At 45.9% G+C, this 16394-nt stretch overlaps 1 protein-coding gene across 4 annotated transcripts in view; it reads left to right on the plus strand.

The window, feature by feature from the left end:
* The window catches only part of CA5B (carbonic anhydrase 5B), a 36478-nt gene extending 20364 nt beyond the window's left edge, over positions 1 to 16114 (plus strand). For all 4 annotated transcript variants that reach the window (XM_040997478.1, XM_040997460.1, XM_040997469.1 and 1 more), the window contains 6 exons: positions 3880 to 4077; positions 7167 to 7285; positions 8429 to 8524; positions 9950 to 10012; positions 10947 to 11102; positions 15580 to 16114. In XM_040997478.1, coding sequence (XP_040853412.1) covers positions 3880 to 4077; positions 7167 to 7285; positions 8429 to 8524; positions 9950 to 10012; positions 10947 to 11102; positions 15580 to 15762 — 815 coding nt within the window. In that variant the 3' untranslated portion in view covers positions 15763 to 16114. The remainder of the gene's footprint in view (positions 1 to 3879; positions 4078 to 7166; positions 7286 to 8428; positions 8525 to 9949; positions 10013 to 10946; positions 11103 to 15579) is intronic.
* Positions 16115 to 16394: the final 280 nt, after the last annotated feature.

Here is a 16394-nt window from a genome sequence, read left to right on the forward strand (position 1 = left end):
AGCAAACAGGAGAATTAAACTGATTTAGAACATTGGGGATGCTGCAACAAAATGCTCTGGGTAATTTTCCAACAACACCCATCATTGCTCACAGCTCTGGGGGCTGGGCAGCCCATGGAGAAAGCAGCAACTGATTAAGTGTTGGGTGAGAGCTTGTTCTCTGCTTTCAAGATAGCCACTTCTTGCTGTGTCCTCTCGCGGCAGAAGCGGCCAGGAAGTCCCCTGAGGTCTCTTTTGGCAGGGCACTAACCTCATTTATGAAGGTTCTGCCTCCATGACCCAATCAATACCCGAAGTGCATACCTCTCAATACCATCACCTTGTAGGTTAGGTTTCAGGATGTGTATTTTGGAGGGACACACATACACAGAGCCAGCAGACCTTCCCCCGATGCTCTTCATTCTACTTATTCCATCTACAATTACTGACGGAAAGCCAGGTGGCTTGCAGAGCAGGGGAAGGCAGATATTTACACACCTGTGCATGTAACCATAACTCTACCCATGTAATACATGTTGGGAAGGACACGGAGTGATAGGATTCAAAATAACATATGGGGGATCGTGTTATAAGAGGGTAGTTAGAGAAAATGATGCTGAAGAGGTGGACAGATAGTACGTGCCAGCCCTGTGCTGAGTGAGGGGAAACTGATTTCCGTGGAGCAGGAGGTGGGCCGACAGGGCAAAGGCAGGGTGAGCCCTCCATAGTTCAAGGCTTAGAAGAAGTGTTAGGTAGGGCCCTTTCCCCACACATGGGCTAGTTTTATCTTCCTTCTGAAACCAAATGACAGTGAGCCTGGAGAAAGAGGTGACGGCAATGGACTCGATAAGTATGTCCTCGTAAAATTCACATGTTGAACTCCTTACCCCCAGGTGAAGCTATTAAGACATGGAGCCTTTGGGGTGATTAGGTTATGAGGGCTCCCTTGTCCCTTCGACCAAGAGAAGACAGCTGTTGTCTGTACACCAGAATGCAATTCCCTGCCCGACACAGAACCTGCTGATGTCCTGATTAGGCAGTTTGCAGGCTCCAGGAGAGTGGGCAGGACATTTCTCTAGTATATAAGGCATTTAGCTATAAGACAGTGCTGAAGTACAGCATCAGTCAAAGCTGGGCGCCGTCAAATACGTAAGAACTAAAAGCAAGCGCATCTTCAACCTGAAAGTGTATTGATCAGCTACGGGTCACTGACAGTTTCTTGACAGCACCATGACTGTGTTCCTGCCAACCACAGCTGACGTGTCACAATCTCTTTATCTTACTTTCCCTATACAACAAAAGCCTGCACGAAGGGTGTTGGGCACAGGGAAGGTGCCATTCGCAACACTCGAGCCCACATTAAGAGTGCCTGGTTCGAGGACCAGGACCTGTGCTGCCACGGAGCTTCTTGCTCAGGCGTACCCTGGGAGACAACAGAGAGTGCCATGTGCTGGCGCCTGTCACCCACGGGCAGACTAGAAAGAATTCAGGCTCCCTGCTGCCTTGGCCACAACCCCAGTGTTTGGCAAGTGTACGAGGGGATGGACAAACTCTCTGCTTGTCTGGCTTTCAAAAAGGGAAAATAAATTCTCAAAAGGTTTAAAAGAAAAAACCTGAAAGTGAAACCTCTACAAGAACACTTAATCATCTTCCTATTTTGACAGGAAATATGAGTAACTCACCAGGAAATTATTCAATCTGCTTTTTGTTTAACCAGAGAAAGAGGAGGGCCAAAAAGAACAAAAATGTGAGTTTACTTCCAACAAAACAAGGCTGTGGCTTTCTTCAGGGGACAGTGACCAAGGCTGTGCCTATAGTGGGAGGATGGTCTGGGTTAATAGAGGAGAAACGGGTAGGAGGAAAGGGCAAATTCTGGAAGCAAAACTGGTAATTGGTAGAAGCATTATGATCATAAAACAGCAATTGAATGAATGAGTCTGATTTTCTTGGCGACTCATTTGCATGGTTGTGAGACTTGATACATTCAATTTTCTGAACGAAGCAGAAAATAGGGGTAAGCAAAGGCATTGTCTGCAGGACCTGCTCATTGTTCCATCTCTTCTAAGTCACATAAGACACCAATTAGCCATAGTGTGATGATCTCAGAGGGAAACTAGGCTGTTCTAGGGTTTTCTAGAAGTTTAAAAATTAATATAATTGTGTTAGATAATCAATACTCAAAGAACACATATTTACTAAGGCATTGCAGGGCAGCAAGTCGGAGGAAGATGTGGCTCTTCTCCGCAAGAATTTACATTCTCAGCAGATTGCAATATGATGGCACTGTGCCAGTTTATATGCATTTTCCATTTCAGAGTTCTGAAACAAAGTTCTATGAAGTAAATTCCTGTCCTTGTGCACTGAAGGGGGGAAGCCTTAGAGGTTCAGACCTCTCCGCAGATGAGAGTAGTGCTGTTGCGAGGCGTGGATCAGTGAGCTGACACATAGCTTTTAGTTCTAACCCAGAATTTCTCAACTTGACACTATCCACATTTGGGGCAGCACAATTCTTGTAGGAGCTGTCCATGCTGGGCATGCAGGGCTTAAGCTGTAGTGCTGGCTTCTGTCCACTAGATGTCAGGAATACTCTCCCTCAGTTTGGCCACAAAAAAAAAAAAAAAAAAAAAAAAAAAATCGCCAGCACACATTGCTGGCTTTCCCTAGCATGGCTGCCCTGCTCCCTCCATCCAGACGCCTTCAGAGAGTTTCAAGACTAAGATCTTAACTTTCAGTTTGGAGCAACTTTTGACAGAAGAGGGATGTCTTTTCTGTAAGTAGACTAGATGTGGATTCCTGGCCTGTGCTTTGTTTTGTTTCTCTGGAAATGGGGGAATGATCGACAGGCAATTTGGTTGGGTGACCAACTAGCTACCATTTAAACCCCGCAGCCTCATCTTAGCAGTGTGGAGAGAGGCAGAGGGTTGATGGTGTTTTCTGCCCCTTGATGCTGGTCCTGGTTTTCCCATTGGTCTGGATCCTGAGCACCTGTGGTGCGTCCTGCGTTGTGCTCACCATGCCCAGAGGTCTCTGCAGGCCTGTGTGGCTTGTCAGGACGGCAGCTGGCATTGTTCGGGGACTTGCGATGGGGACGTGGTATTTGTGGAAGAGAATCAGCCGAGCACCAGCAGCTCGTGTGTGGGATGAGTTGTCCGCATCCTGCTCTCAAGATGCGTCCAGGGCTGGCGGCAGACTGCGGACTGCGCAGACGCGAGCAGGGTGCACATGGACTCAGGGTCGGCAGGGTTTGCTAGCCCTCATGTCAGAGGTGACCGCAGCGCTCGGGCACCCAGTGTGCACGCTGAGGTGGGGGCAGCGTGCTGCAGAAGGCCCGTGGCAGCCTCGGCTTCTCCAGAACAACCAACCACACAGCAGCAGTGCTTGGCTGAGGGTCCGCTTGCCCAAGGCTCTGCCTGCATCGCCTGTGCTGGCAGTAGTCTGCTCATGATCAGTACCTGCAGCAGACTTTGCAGAGCTTGATAGGGGCAGCCGGGGTGCAGGAAAGCACCGGTGCAGAGAGAACTCCCTTGGGAGCCCTCGCATTTCGGGGGTGCGCAGCTCTGCATGCACGTGGCCATTGCCCCAGTCTGAGGGCTCTGGGTCTCGGTGCCTTTGGTCAGCAGCCTGGGAGGTGCTGCTGGCCCCACAGGCCGTCTGGCAGAGTGCTGGGGCTCTGCACCGTGCCCTCTGGCCTGCCGTTGTCCTACTCCAGGCAGCTGCTGGAGGCCCTCCTCTGGCTAACTTGTAAGGCTTGAGCTGCTGTTTCTGGGCAGCTTGCCCTCGGTGGGAGGTGGGAGGTGGGAGGTGGGAGGTGGGAGTGCCTCGAGTGTGGTGCTCGGGAGCACGGGAGCACGGGAGCATGGGGTCTTGCTGATGGGCGCACTCTGCATCGCTCGCTCCTAGTGCATCCACTCTGGGAAAGCCTGGACCTCGTGCCTGGGGGCGACCGGCAGTCACCCATCAACATCCGCTGGAGGGACAGTGTCTACGACCCTGGCTTAACACCGCTGGCCATCTCTTATGATCCGGCTACCTGCCTCCACATCTGGAATAACGGATACTCTTTCCTTGTGGAATTTGAAGACTCTACGGATAAGTCAGGTGAGACACGGTCTGGTGGTTTTGTCTGGAGTTAGAGAATAGTGCCTCTCCATAGAGGAAGCACCAGACTCCCTCTGGCCGTGCTGACTGAGCTTTGTCAGCAAGAATGTGGAACATACTGGATGTCTTTAAAAGAATTTCCTTTGTTTTTTGTTTTTTTTTTTTATTTATTTGTTTGAAAGTGATTTACAGAGATTGAGGGAGAAAGAAGAGAGATCTCTCCATCAGATGACAAGGGCTCAGCCAAGATGAAACCAGGAGCAATAAACATTTAAAAGCAACAAAAGGGGCAAGCATGTTGGCACAGTGGGTTAACTAGCTGTCTGAAGTGCTAGCATCCCATATGGGTACCATTTTGAGTCCTGACTGTTCCACTTCTAATTCAACTACCTGGCAGTGCTCCTGGGAAAGCAGAGGGCTCCTTCCACTCATGTGGGGGAGCTGGCAGATGCTCCCAGCTGCTGGCTTTTAGTGTCCCCCAGCTCCGATGCCATTTGGGGACTCAATCATCAGATGAAGATCTGTCTCTCTCACTCTGTCTCTCCCTCTCTCTTTAATTTTGCCTTCTAAATAAATAACTAAATGTTTTTTAAAAATCAAGAAAAAAGAATGTTCTTTTAAAAAGGATACTATGAATCTTTAATAAGTACCTAACTTTTCCTGTGTCTCTTTTCCACCTTTCAGTGCCTGCCTCTTTTCCCTGCTGTTTCTGCACCATAATTCATAGCATTCTGAGAGAAAAAAGAGTTAATTAACATAAAGAAAAAAGTGAAAGAAAGGAAAGAATTACTAGAAACAATGAAAGGCGAGAAGCAATTCTAGAAATGTAAGGGCCTAATAGATGCCATTGCTATTTGTTTCAAAATATAAGAAAAATCCTCTGAAATGCTGCTGCAGTCAGCCTTGTACTGCTCAGGAATAAACAGAAGCAGAGCAAAACTAGCGAGGGGAGAACTAACTAAACCTACAGCGAACTGACAGGAGGCAGGAAAGAATACAACAGAAATCAATTAAATCAAATTGGTTTTTGGAAAGCTCGACGAAGTTGACAAATATTTAGTTAGGTGGATCAAGAAAAAAAGGGAAGACTGAAAATACTAATATCTAGGATGAAAAACCATGTGACCTCTTGCAGAGCTGGTGGGGACTGTAAAAGGAGGCATATGGCACCTCTCACTGCCATCTTCTGCTGGTTCTCGTTTTTTTATTGGTTCCCCTGAGTCAGGCATGGTCAAGGGTTTTAATGAGTGCATGTGAGTCTAAGTACTGTGGATGAGGAGCCGCAGTTAACCCTGGACTGGCATGATCCCTAGGAACAGTCACGTGAAATTCCTTTTTTGGCAATGTCCAGGAGCGTCGAACAGAGGGATAGGTGAGTTTCTTAGTTTTTCTCCTGAAGGAGATTGCTGTGGTTGATCATTTGTGTAGCAAAAAGTCAACTAAAGATGCACGAAGCCTGAAGATCATTAAGATGAATGAGTTAGGTGGCTGTAATGTTGTTGTATTGGTTTTATCATGTGCAGGCCTCATGGGGTCTGATCAGGTGGATGAAATAAGGAATTAGTGTATATTAGAAAATTCAAGAAAAAAATCAGCACAACACAAAGCCTGAGAAAGGACGACTTTCAAAATTTGTCTTGCCTGCATATTTTGCCTATGAGGTATTGATTTCAGTAGGTCCAAAAACCAAAGGTATTTGTTATCCAAAGGAGAGGCCAGTGAAAGGCCCACCTTCTCCACTCTGTGCAAAGGAAGAGAAGATGGGGAGAATCGGGGGCTTAAAATCAGCAATAATCATATATATACAATATATATACATATACACATAGCTATGCATGTAGCTACATGGACACCTAATTAACACCTAACACCTCACATATCTTTTTAATTTTTTAATTATTTCAGGTAATGTTTACATAGTCGCTAAGGGTGGGAAAGAGCTAGGGTTAGGGAGAAGTGGGTGTGATCATTGCTTCCAAACTCTCTAGTTCTTCTTCCCATTTCTGCGGGATCTTTTTATAGCCCAAACATTTAAGATCTGCTCTTCTAGAAACTTAAGAATCTACATTTTTTTTTTTACAATAGCTTTTATTTGAAAGGCAGACAGGAATCTTCATTGTTCACTCCGCAACTGCATACAACAGTACAGGCTGGGCCAGGCTGAAGCCAGGAGCTGGGAGCTCCACCTGGCCTCCCTGACGGCTGCAGAGTATTTCTGCCTTTCGAGCTATTTCTGCCTCCCAGGGTAAAAGTTAACAGGAAGTTGAAACTGGGAGCAAACCTGGACTTGAATACAGAAACCTGCATATGGGATATTCCCAGTAGTGTTCCAACAGTTGGATCAAATGTCTGCCTCCATATTTTATCAGTAACCAAGGTCAATTTACTTGCCATAGATCTTAAAAAATGTATTCCTTTGTCCAACTGAAACTTTGTCCCCTTTGACCAACCTCTTCCAAGTGTTAAGTTCGGACTTGCACATTTCCCAATCTATTGCAATGAAAGGGAAAGAATCACTAAGATCTTCAAAAATTGGAAAGCAAAGTGTCAGTGCATTAAAAAGAGTATTTTCATCCCCATATTTCAGTTTTCTAAGATTAAGTTGGATAAAGTTGTTGAGGGGCCAGCATGGTGGCATAGCAGGCTAAGCCTTAATCTGTAGCACTGATATCCCTTATGGAGTCACGTGTGTCCTGGCTGCTCCACTTCCGGCCCAGCTCCTTGCTTATGGCCTGGGAAAAAATCAGAGGATGGCTCAACTCTCTGTATTTCCTTCTCTCTGTAAATCTGCCTTTCAAATAAAAATGAGTAAATCTTTTTCAAAAGTTGCTGAAATTTGCATTGTATTGCACACAAAAGAAAACTGGACAAGGTAAATATAAAAGTCGGTCAAGAATTAGCCATTAACAATTGTATGTAGCTTGCCCTTATAATTCATGGCAATTAAATTCATAAGTCTTTCATGCTCTAGTGTACTCTACTTAGGACAGTTGAGATACAAAGAGAATAGACCTTTAGATTCAACAGCTCTCCAGCGTTCCTCCCCAGCCTAAATGACTGTCCCCTGCACTGCCGGCTGTGCCTTTCAGTAATCGAGGGAGGACCCCTGGAGCACAGCTACCGTCTGAAGCAGTTCCATTTCCACTGGGGGGCCATCGATGACTGGGGATCTGAGCACACGGTGGACAGCAAGTGCTACCCTGCAGAGGTACGTTGGCAAACTTGGCATCTGCCCCAGCTGGGGAGAAGTGGGGGGGGGGGGACACTGTGAAGTTATCAGAAGAACTGGGTGATTCTCATAAATTGCAAAAAAAAAAGAAAAGCTCGCTGAGTAGCATATGTGATTATTCACAGCCTGCTTCTCTAACAACATCACTGAAATGAACCTTAATGTCACGAAACTGAATTCTTCCAGATTCTGAAGCTAAGCTCAAATGACAGCCCAGCAGCGGTAGGGAGTGCCTGCTCTGGGGGCTGTATACAGCGTGCAAAATCATTTAGTTTGCCCTGCGAAGGCAACCACAGGCAGGACATGAAATTGAATAAATGTATAGCAGGCTAATTTTGACATTGATAATTTTGCATGGCCTGTGAATGATGCAATACACAGATGGCCTTTGGCAGACCAAAGGTTCCTGCTGCTAGACAGGAACAAGGCAGGCAGGAGGGCCGAGCCCAGGGTGGCCTTACTCTGAGCGGAGGACAGGAGCCCAAGTGATCACTGTGCCAGCAGACACAGAGGAGCGAGCTTTGCCAAGCATTTCTGAGAGACAAGTAACAGGATTTTGAGGTGGGTCCCCTTCAGGAGAGGTGAAGCTCAAGTTAACCATGACCCTGATGTGTCTCATTTTAGAGGCCATATTTTTATGCATTCATGAATGATGGATGAGGAATGATGTGGCAGGAAATACAGGATGAGCCTAAGGAAATAGAATTTCTTTTTACAACTTCCCCCTAATTTATTTTAAGTGTTATTTTAAAAATTAAATATTTTAAATGGTTGTCCCCACAAGAGGAAATTTGTCTTGAATGCCTAATTTCCATGGGGGAATCACATTCTCTCCTTTAGATGCAAATGAATTTTGGATATTACTATTTCATGCAAATCACCTGTGAGGGGAGAAATGTTGCTGTATGACTTCTTCGCTTTCCTCCCCATGTCAGTCTATTCCAAAGTAACAGCAACTGCTGTTGCTGAAGTGACCCAGGCTTTCCTATTTGTCTTCTGCTTTTCCAAGTGATTTCCTTTTGAGTGAGGAAGCATGCTTACCATAGATGAATGAAGCTGTCATGTGGCTTGGAAGCGATCCTGTAGAGTCGCGTGACAAACCCTCTTATGATTGTGTTTCAGCTGCACTTGGTGCATTGGAATGCAGTCAAATTTGAAAGCTTTGAGGATGCAGCAGTGGAAGAAAATGGTTTGGCTGTGGTTGGAGTCTTTCTAAAGGTAAAAAAAAAAAAAGAATCTCACCAACTTTAAATGTGCTGCATTCTAGAATAAAGCTAGAGTACGACAACAGTGCTTTTGCTTTACTGATATGGGGACCAATGCACCGATGGACATCAGCACTGCCGGGGAAGCCCTGTGGCACAGCATCGCAGGTATTCACCTGGGACAGGCACCTCTGCACCTCTGTGTGCCCTCTGCCAACTCAGCGGCCTGCTGCTGTGCGTGCTGGGAGACCACAGCTCAGGGCTTGGTTTCTTGGGTCCCTCCCACCCACGTGGGAGACCCACACTGAGTTCGGGACTCCTGGTTTTAGTCCTGGCTATTGTAGGTATTTGGGGATGAAAATACCTCACTCTGGCTCTGGGTTTTAATAAAAAAAATATTTCAAATGGTAGTCATAAGCCACCTATAGCAATTGAGCTCTTGAAATGTGTCTAGGGCCCAGAGCGGTAGCGTAATGGTTAAAGTCCTCGGCTTGCACACGTGGGATCCCATATGGGCGCTGGTTCTAATCCCGGCAGCTCCACTTCCCATCCAGCTCCCTGCCTGTGGCCTGGGAAAGCAGTTGATGATGGCCCAAAGCTTTGGGACCCTGCACCCGCGTGGGAGACCTGGAAGAAGTTCCTGGCTCCTGGCTTCAGATCAGCGCAGCACTGGCCGTTGCGGCCACTTAGGGAGTGAATCATCAGATGGAAGATCATCCTCTCTGTCTGTCCTCCTCTCTGTACATATGCCTTTCCAATAAATAAATAAATCTAAAGAAAAAAGGAAATGTGTCTAGTAGAGATGCAGATACATGTTAGTATGACTCACATTTCCAGGGGAGGACACACTTCCAAGGAGCAGAGAGCACCTTTCTCTCCAGGCATGCTGACACTGTCAGCAACAATCCTCCAGTTGAACTGAACTCAGACTGAGCTCAGGGAGAATTTGTCACATTCCCAGTTACTGGCTACAATGCAGTTTCAGTCCCATACTTTGATTTTATGTAATCACCAGGTGGTTACATTTTTTTAAAATGTAATTTTATTTATAACATTGTTTACACGGTTGAGATGGATGTATGCCCCTCTGACTCTCAGACCAGGGTGGGGAGGAGGCATGGAGGAAGGTGGGTGGTACAAATGCTTCAATTTTCTTTTCTCCTGTGTCTGTAGAGAGAGAAGGGGAGGGGACTTCTTATGTCAAACTACCCCAGGGATGGGAGACTGTCCATTGAAACCTTACAGGAAGCTTGTTCTGCGCATGCTACTTGGGTGGTTTTGATAGTTCCGAGAAGTCATCAGCTTTGTTGCCCCAGGACTGAGAAAATCTTTCCAAGTCTACAGGTTGACCAAGTCAGGTGGTTAATTTTAATTCACATCCTGTTTCACTTTCTACAGTGAGATGCCCATTGTTAATATTTTCACATTTGTTCTTCAGGTAGGCAAGCATCATAAGGAGCTACAGAAATTGGTGGAGACTTTTCCATCCATTAAGCATAAGGTAATTTTCCCCCTAAGTCCCTTGCATACAGTTCATGTGCCCATCCCGGAGCGGAGACACCAGCCAGGCACTTTGGGGAAGTGTAGTGGCCTGCGAGTGTCCAGGTGCCCCTGGAACGTGGCGTTAAAGGAGCGTTGTCTCGCTCCCGGTGCTTGTGATTCAGAGAGCCCCGGCCCTGGGTCACTGGTCCAGAGCTGGGTGTGCTGCAGGGGCCCCAGGCTCTCAGGAGCCCACTGGACCCTGTGCCAGCTCCTGAGGCCTCGTGCAGACACTCGGGGCGCTCCTCTCTTCTCTGGCCCCTTCCCATAGTTCTGCTGTGAATAGTTCCCAGTGGCCTTGGGGTGGAACCTCCGGGCAGGCCCGGGGATGAGCCCTTCAAGATTCAGCATCCCTCAGGGGCTGCTCTCTGGCAGGCCACGTATTCTCCCTCGCCTTCTCTGCGTCCCACCTCCTGCCTCCTTCTCTCTCTTCCCCTCCTCCCTCCTTCCCCGCACCCTCCTCGGCCCAGCATCCTGGCTCCTGCTAATGTGCAGGGCGTTTCAGAAAGGAGACTCCTCAGGCAGGCGGCCTCTTGGGAACAAGAGAAGCAGCCGCCTGTTTCTGCACCGGCCACTCCCTGAGCCACCCACAGCACTCACGCCCACCTGCTGGAAACTCACTAGGCTTGGAGGCGGCTGGTGTTGACCATGTTCCTCCTGAGGGTATGAGAAAGATGCAGCCAGCTGTTGAAATGAGGCCTGGTCAGAGATTGTCCAGCAGGCTGCCTGGGGTCCCTGGAGCGCCCCCAGGCCCGGTCTCCAGAGAGCCCTGGTCCTCCAGGCCTCTCCAGCCCTGAGCACCAGGCCTTGTCAGCCCTTGGTATGATGGCTGCCTTGTCACCTGGTTCCGGAGTGGTTCTCTCCTCTAAGGCTCTGTGACCTGTTCTGTTGGCTAGGACACCCTGCTGGAATTTGGCTCGTTTGACCCTACCTGCCTGATGCCCAGCTGCCCAGATTACTGGACCTACTCTGGGTCTCTGACCACACCACCCCTCTCTGAGTCTGTCATCTGGATCATTAAGAAGCAGCCAGTGGAGGTTGATCGCAGTCAGGTATGTTCTACAAATGTTCCAGCTGGGGGCAGCCTTGCGCCCAGTAAAACAAGGCAAGGTTCACCCTCCGGCCTCTAGTTCAGCTTTGTTCCCCACAGGAGACCTATCTCACCAAAAAGATCAGTGGAAACTGTATCTCATGGATTTTGATTTTTTTTTATGGGTTTCATCTCTTCAAAACACTTTACTTTTCTCATTTTAAGTTCTTCACTGTTCATAGATCGCATAGTAGCACCATTTTTTTCAAGAAGGCTCTTGATTTTCTTTTTCATTTCTTCAGCAATACATTAGTCATTCAGTAGCATGTTATTTAACTTCATGGTGTTGTAATTTTTTTTTTTTTTGCTGTTGGTGATTTTGTTTTGTGGCTTTTCACTTGGGGGAGGTATATAGTAACTGTGTAATGGAGACTGTCATATCCAGATGTGAGGATACAATGCAATATGCATCTCTACTTCCAGAATAAGATGGACTCCCAACGAAGCTATTTACTCTATCTTGACAATAGGATGCTGGACTCTCTGCCATTGTCCATGCCTGCAATGATGGACATGTGACTGTGTATGAAGAACTACACTTTAGTAACGATATAGGGGAACTCAGTGGTGGGGGGGATTGGCAAATGGGTAAGGGAAATCCCAGGGCCTATGGAACTGTATCATAAAATGATAATAATAAAAAAATAGGGAGGAAACCAATATTGGGCCTTGGGGAAGGGCATGGGCAACTGTAGAACCTATGGAAGTATATTACAAAGCAAAATAAAATATGAAAAAACAATGTGCTGACATCACATCTAAGTTTGCGCATAAATTTTGGAATTCTTCAAATTAGAAAGTGGTTAAAAACATAGATCATAACTTTTTTACTTCTGTATCTGTCAGTTGCATATATTTAATCTATGTATTTTATTTATAGCTATGGATTTCTATATAAAATCCAGATTTTTAAAAATTTATTTTATTTCATTTTATGACACAGTTTCATAGGCTCTGGGATTCCTCCAACCCTCCAAAAAGCCCTCCCCCCGTGGTGGATTCCTCCACATTGTTGCAGTATTATAGTTCATGTCCAGTCATGATTCCTGCATTGCAAGCATGTACCATGCATAGAGTCCAGCATCTATTGTCCAGATAAATTCAACAGTTTCTTGGGGAGACCATCCCTGGTCTGAAAGTAGAGCTGGCAGAATATCATACCGTTCAACAAAAAGCTACAACATAACATCAACAACAATTTATAACATTATGGAGTTAATTGACATGGTATTGAGTGACCAATATGTTAGAAAATGCAAGTTCTTAACCACATCCTGTGACTACTTCATTGACATTTCAATTTAGTTTATACACAATCATTTGCTATAAACCTTAAAATGGTTATAGTGTACTATTTGGCTGTCCTATGTCTATTTTCATTTTTACATTTAGCCGTTTATAGTATTGAATCATATTTTTACTCAACTTGGCGAATTTTAGGATAGTCCAAACCGGCTTATAACTCCTTACCAAGGCATATGTTAACAACTGAGGCACAGAGCAGTTTTAGGAGGGGGAACTGTATCACATGCAATAAGTACTGTGATGTAACGAATGAACCAACAAGCAATGTATGGCAGACTGCTTGTGATCTACATCAAAGAACTGACAAAGCTAATATACTTTTAATGCCCTATGTTTTTCTGTAACGGGTTGGGAGAGCAGAGAAATCTTCCACCTTCTTAGAATGTGTGAGGAAGATGTTAAGTATAATCCATCCACAATATAACAGGTAACTTATAGACAACAGACTCAAATCAGCATTAGACATTAGCAAAACTGTAAAGACATACAGTGGGATCCAAGAGCAATCCTGACAGCCTCTTCACAGGAGGTCATGTGCACAGAGCGGGGCGGGGGGGAACCCCAGAGTGGAGCAGGAGGACAGTAGGAGACTTGTATCCCAACCCTGGAGACTCCCGGATCCTCACCTAGGACTATCAGTGTGGGCACCAAGGACTACATCCCAATTGCCAAGGAGACCACGGGGAATTGGAGTACCCTCGTAGGCTGAGAACTCTGAGGTCATCCATTCCCTGTCAGATCTCCCATACGGGATGGAAGAAGCCCAGATCCTTCCTCACAGGATCTAATGTCATCGGAACAACAGCCAGGAGCCCTGAGTCGTCCTCAGAAACAGAAGAACAGTAATCTTCCTTCAGGACTCGGGAGGGGAGCTTTCTCGGGTCCTTACTTAGTTCCAACTTTGGATCCCCACCTTTTCTTGCAATGACCATCAGGGTCACGCTGGAGCCACCGATCCCAAAAATTAGATCAGATAGACAGAGACCAAAAAGGAAAGCTTAGAACTAGATGGGAAACGGTCAGCTTAGACTCACATATACCAGACCCTTTTAAAAGGCAAAGAACAAAGAGAATTGTTTGAAACCCTTCAGGGAGGGCCCAGCGTGGTAGCCCAACGGCTAAAGTCCTTGCCTTGCACACATCAAGATCACCTATAGGTGCGGGATCTAATCCTGGCAGCTCCACTTCCCATCCAGCTCCCTGCTTGTGGCCTGGGAAAGCAGTCGAGGATGGCCCAAAGTCTAGGGACTCTGCACCTGTGTGGAAGACCCGGAAGAGGCTCCTGGCTCCTGGCTTTGGATTGGCTCAGCTCTGGCTGTTGTGGCCACTTGGGGAGTGAATCAGTGGACAGAAGATCTTCCTGTCTCTCTTCCTCTCTGTATATATGACTTTCCAATAAAAAAAAAAGTATCTGTGGAAAAGGAAATATCATTTCTGTGTTTAGACTGACACAGTACACTACTGTCATTTTTAATAATGAGCCATTCTTGATTTGATAATTGCTGCTTAATGCAGTGTGTGGGGTTATACTCCCATTTTTTTCTAATTTTGTAGCACTTTTGTGCTTTTGTGTTTTTCAGACCTATAGCTAGGCTACTGCGCTAGGCCCTCTACAGATTCTTAAAACTTTAAAATTCATCATTCAGACATTTAACCAATGCTTAATAAAAGGGAGATTTCTTTTTTTCTAAATTTTATTTTATTTATTTTTACTGTAAAGGCAGATATATTAGAGAGGAGGAGAGACAGAGAGGAAGATTTTCTATCCGATGATTCACTCCCCAAGTGGCCACAACACAACAGCTGGGGCTGAGCCAATCTGAAGCCAGGGGCCTGGAGCTCTTCTGGGTCTCCCACGTGGGTGCAGGGTCCCAAGGTTTTGGGCTTTCCTTGACTGTTTTCCCAGGCCACAAGCAGGGAGCTGGATGGGAAGTGGGGCAACCGGGATTAGAACCAGCGCCCATATGGGATCCCAGCGAGTGCAAGGCAAGGACTTTAACCACTACGTTACCGTGCCGGGCCCGAGGTGGTTGTTTCTTTAACATTGAGGGATTGACCTCAGTTTAAAAGTAAATACAGTAATTTCTTGTTATCCACAGTTCCAAATTCCTGGCTTTTGTTTGGCCTAGCTGTTGGATTATTTGTGGAGTGAACCAGTGAATCAAAGATCTTTTTCTTTTTATTTCAACTTACTTCAGATAAATAAAAATACACGAACAAAAGTGCAAAAGGTTCTGCGGTCAAGAACTTATTAAAAAGTAACAGAGGTGAGCATTTCCTTGCAGTCCTTGACACTGCCTGGGACACCTGCTTCCCCCACTTAGTGCGTGGTTCCAGCCCCACTCCGGCTTCCGGCTTCCGGCTTCCGGCTTCCGGCTACGAGCTCCCTGGGAGGCAGCAGGTGATGGTCAAGTGCTCCTGTTCCCCACATAACCCACACCGGAAGCTCAGGCCGAGTTCCAGGTTCTGTGCATTGGCCTGGTGTAGCTTGGCTGGTGTGGCAATCTGGGAGGGGAAGCAGCAAATGGAAGGTCTTGTGTCAGTCGCTCTTTAAAATAAATAAAAATAGATTTTAAGATGATACATTTACTATGTTAATGAATTCATTAGTTAAAATTGTTTGCATGGTTACTGTGTCCATCGTGTCATTCCTTTATTATACTCTAACCTGGCTATTTTGTTCATTTAAAAATAAAAGTCCAGAAATTTAAACAGATGAAGGTGTAGTGACAGAGAGGGAGAGAGAAAGAGACCTTCAATTGCTGGTTCATACCACAAATGGCCACAGTGGCCAACGTTGGACAAGAGTGAAACTAGGAGCCCAGAATTCCACCCTATCCTTGCTGCCGGTGGCAAGGCCAAGTCCGGGGCCATCTTGTGCTGCCTTCTCAGGCGCAGTAGCAGGAGGCTGCGTCAGAGCTAGAAGCAGCACTCCAGGAATGGGACACAGGCGTAAGAAATGGCTTAGCAACATGTGAAAAATTGGTAACACTATGATACTGCCTTGTCTACTTAGAACTGAATCGTCTGCATTCAATTTGAGATGTGCATTTCAGAATTGTAAAACTGAAAGCAGCTTGTTCATGAACTGGTTTTCTACCGAAATTATTAATGCTTTCTCTTCCTGTTTCTAGCTTGAGCAATTTCGGACCCTGCTTTTCACCTCTGAGGGGGAAAAAGAGAAACGAATGGTGGACAACTTCCGCCCCCTTCAGCCTCTAATGAATCGTACTGTTCGCTCATCCTTCCGTCATGATTATGTGCTGAACAGAAAGGCAAGAGCAAGCCGAGAGACCCCCTCCGATGTTCATATGTAGGCAGCATTTGGCTTTAGGACATACTAGCTTTTAAAAACTCCCCAAGGAGACCATTTTAAATGCCTGCATTTAGTATTTCCAGAAATACTTTTTTTGCCATTTCAAAGTTATTTTCCATCTGATTTTAGGTAAGGGAGACAGAAGACAGAACAATAGAAGACTGACTGGTTTACATCAGATTACCTTTAGGTTGCTTTTTTGTGGGAGGTGAAAAGCTTAAGACAAGGGGAAGTTCATTATCATGCCCATTGGAACCTTTCGCTGTTATCTCTCTAAATCTTAACTTCTCTGAAGAACAGATGAATAACTTACTCTCAGCTTGGTGAAGCACTTTAGTGTATGTTACTCCATTTTGTTTTTCGCCTGGTCTCCTGGGACCTAGTCCAGAGCTTAGTCCAAAGCAATGCGCAAGGCAGCTGTTAAACATTTCTTCAAAGAAGATGTACAAGGGACAAATGAAAAGTTCCTTGATAATAATAATTGTTATGAAAAGGCAAATCAAAACCACAGTATGATATCATCATGATGCACCATCAGAAGAACAAAAATTACCAAGTGAAACAGAGAAATTGAAACTCTTCTGCACTTCAGGGTGTGAATGTAAAATGGTGTGAACATGATGCAAACAAAAT

This window comes from Ochotona curzoniae, unplaced genomic scaffold (genome assembly GCF_017591425.1).
Source record: "Ochotona curzoniae isolate NIBS_2020 unplaced genomic scaffold, NIBS_Ocur_1.0 contig_1274, whole genome shotgun sequence".
In the NCBI taxonomy this organism is placed as follows: domain Eukaryota; kingdom Metazoa; phylum Chordata; class Mammalia; order Lagomorpha; family Ochotonidae; genus Ochotona; species Ochotona curzoniae.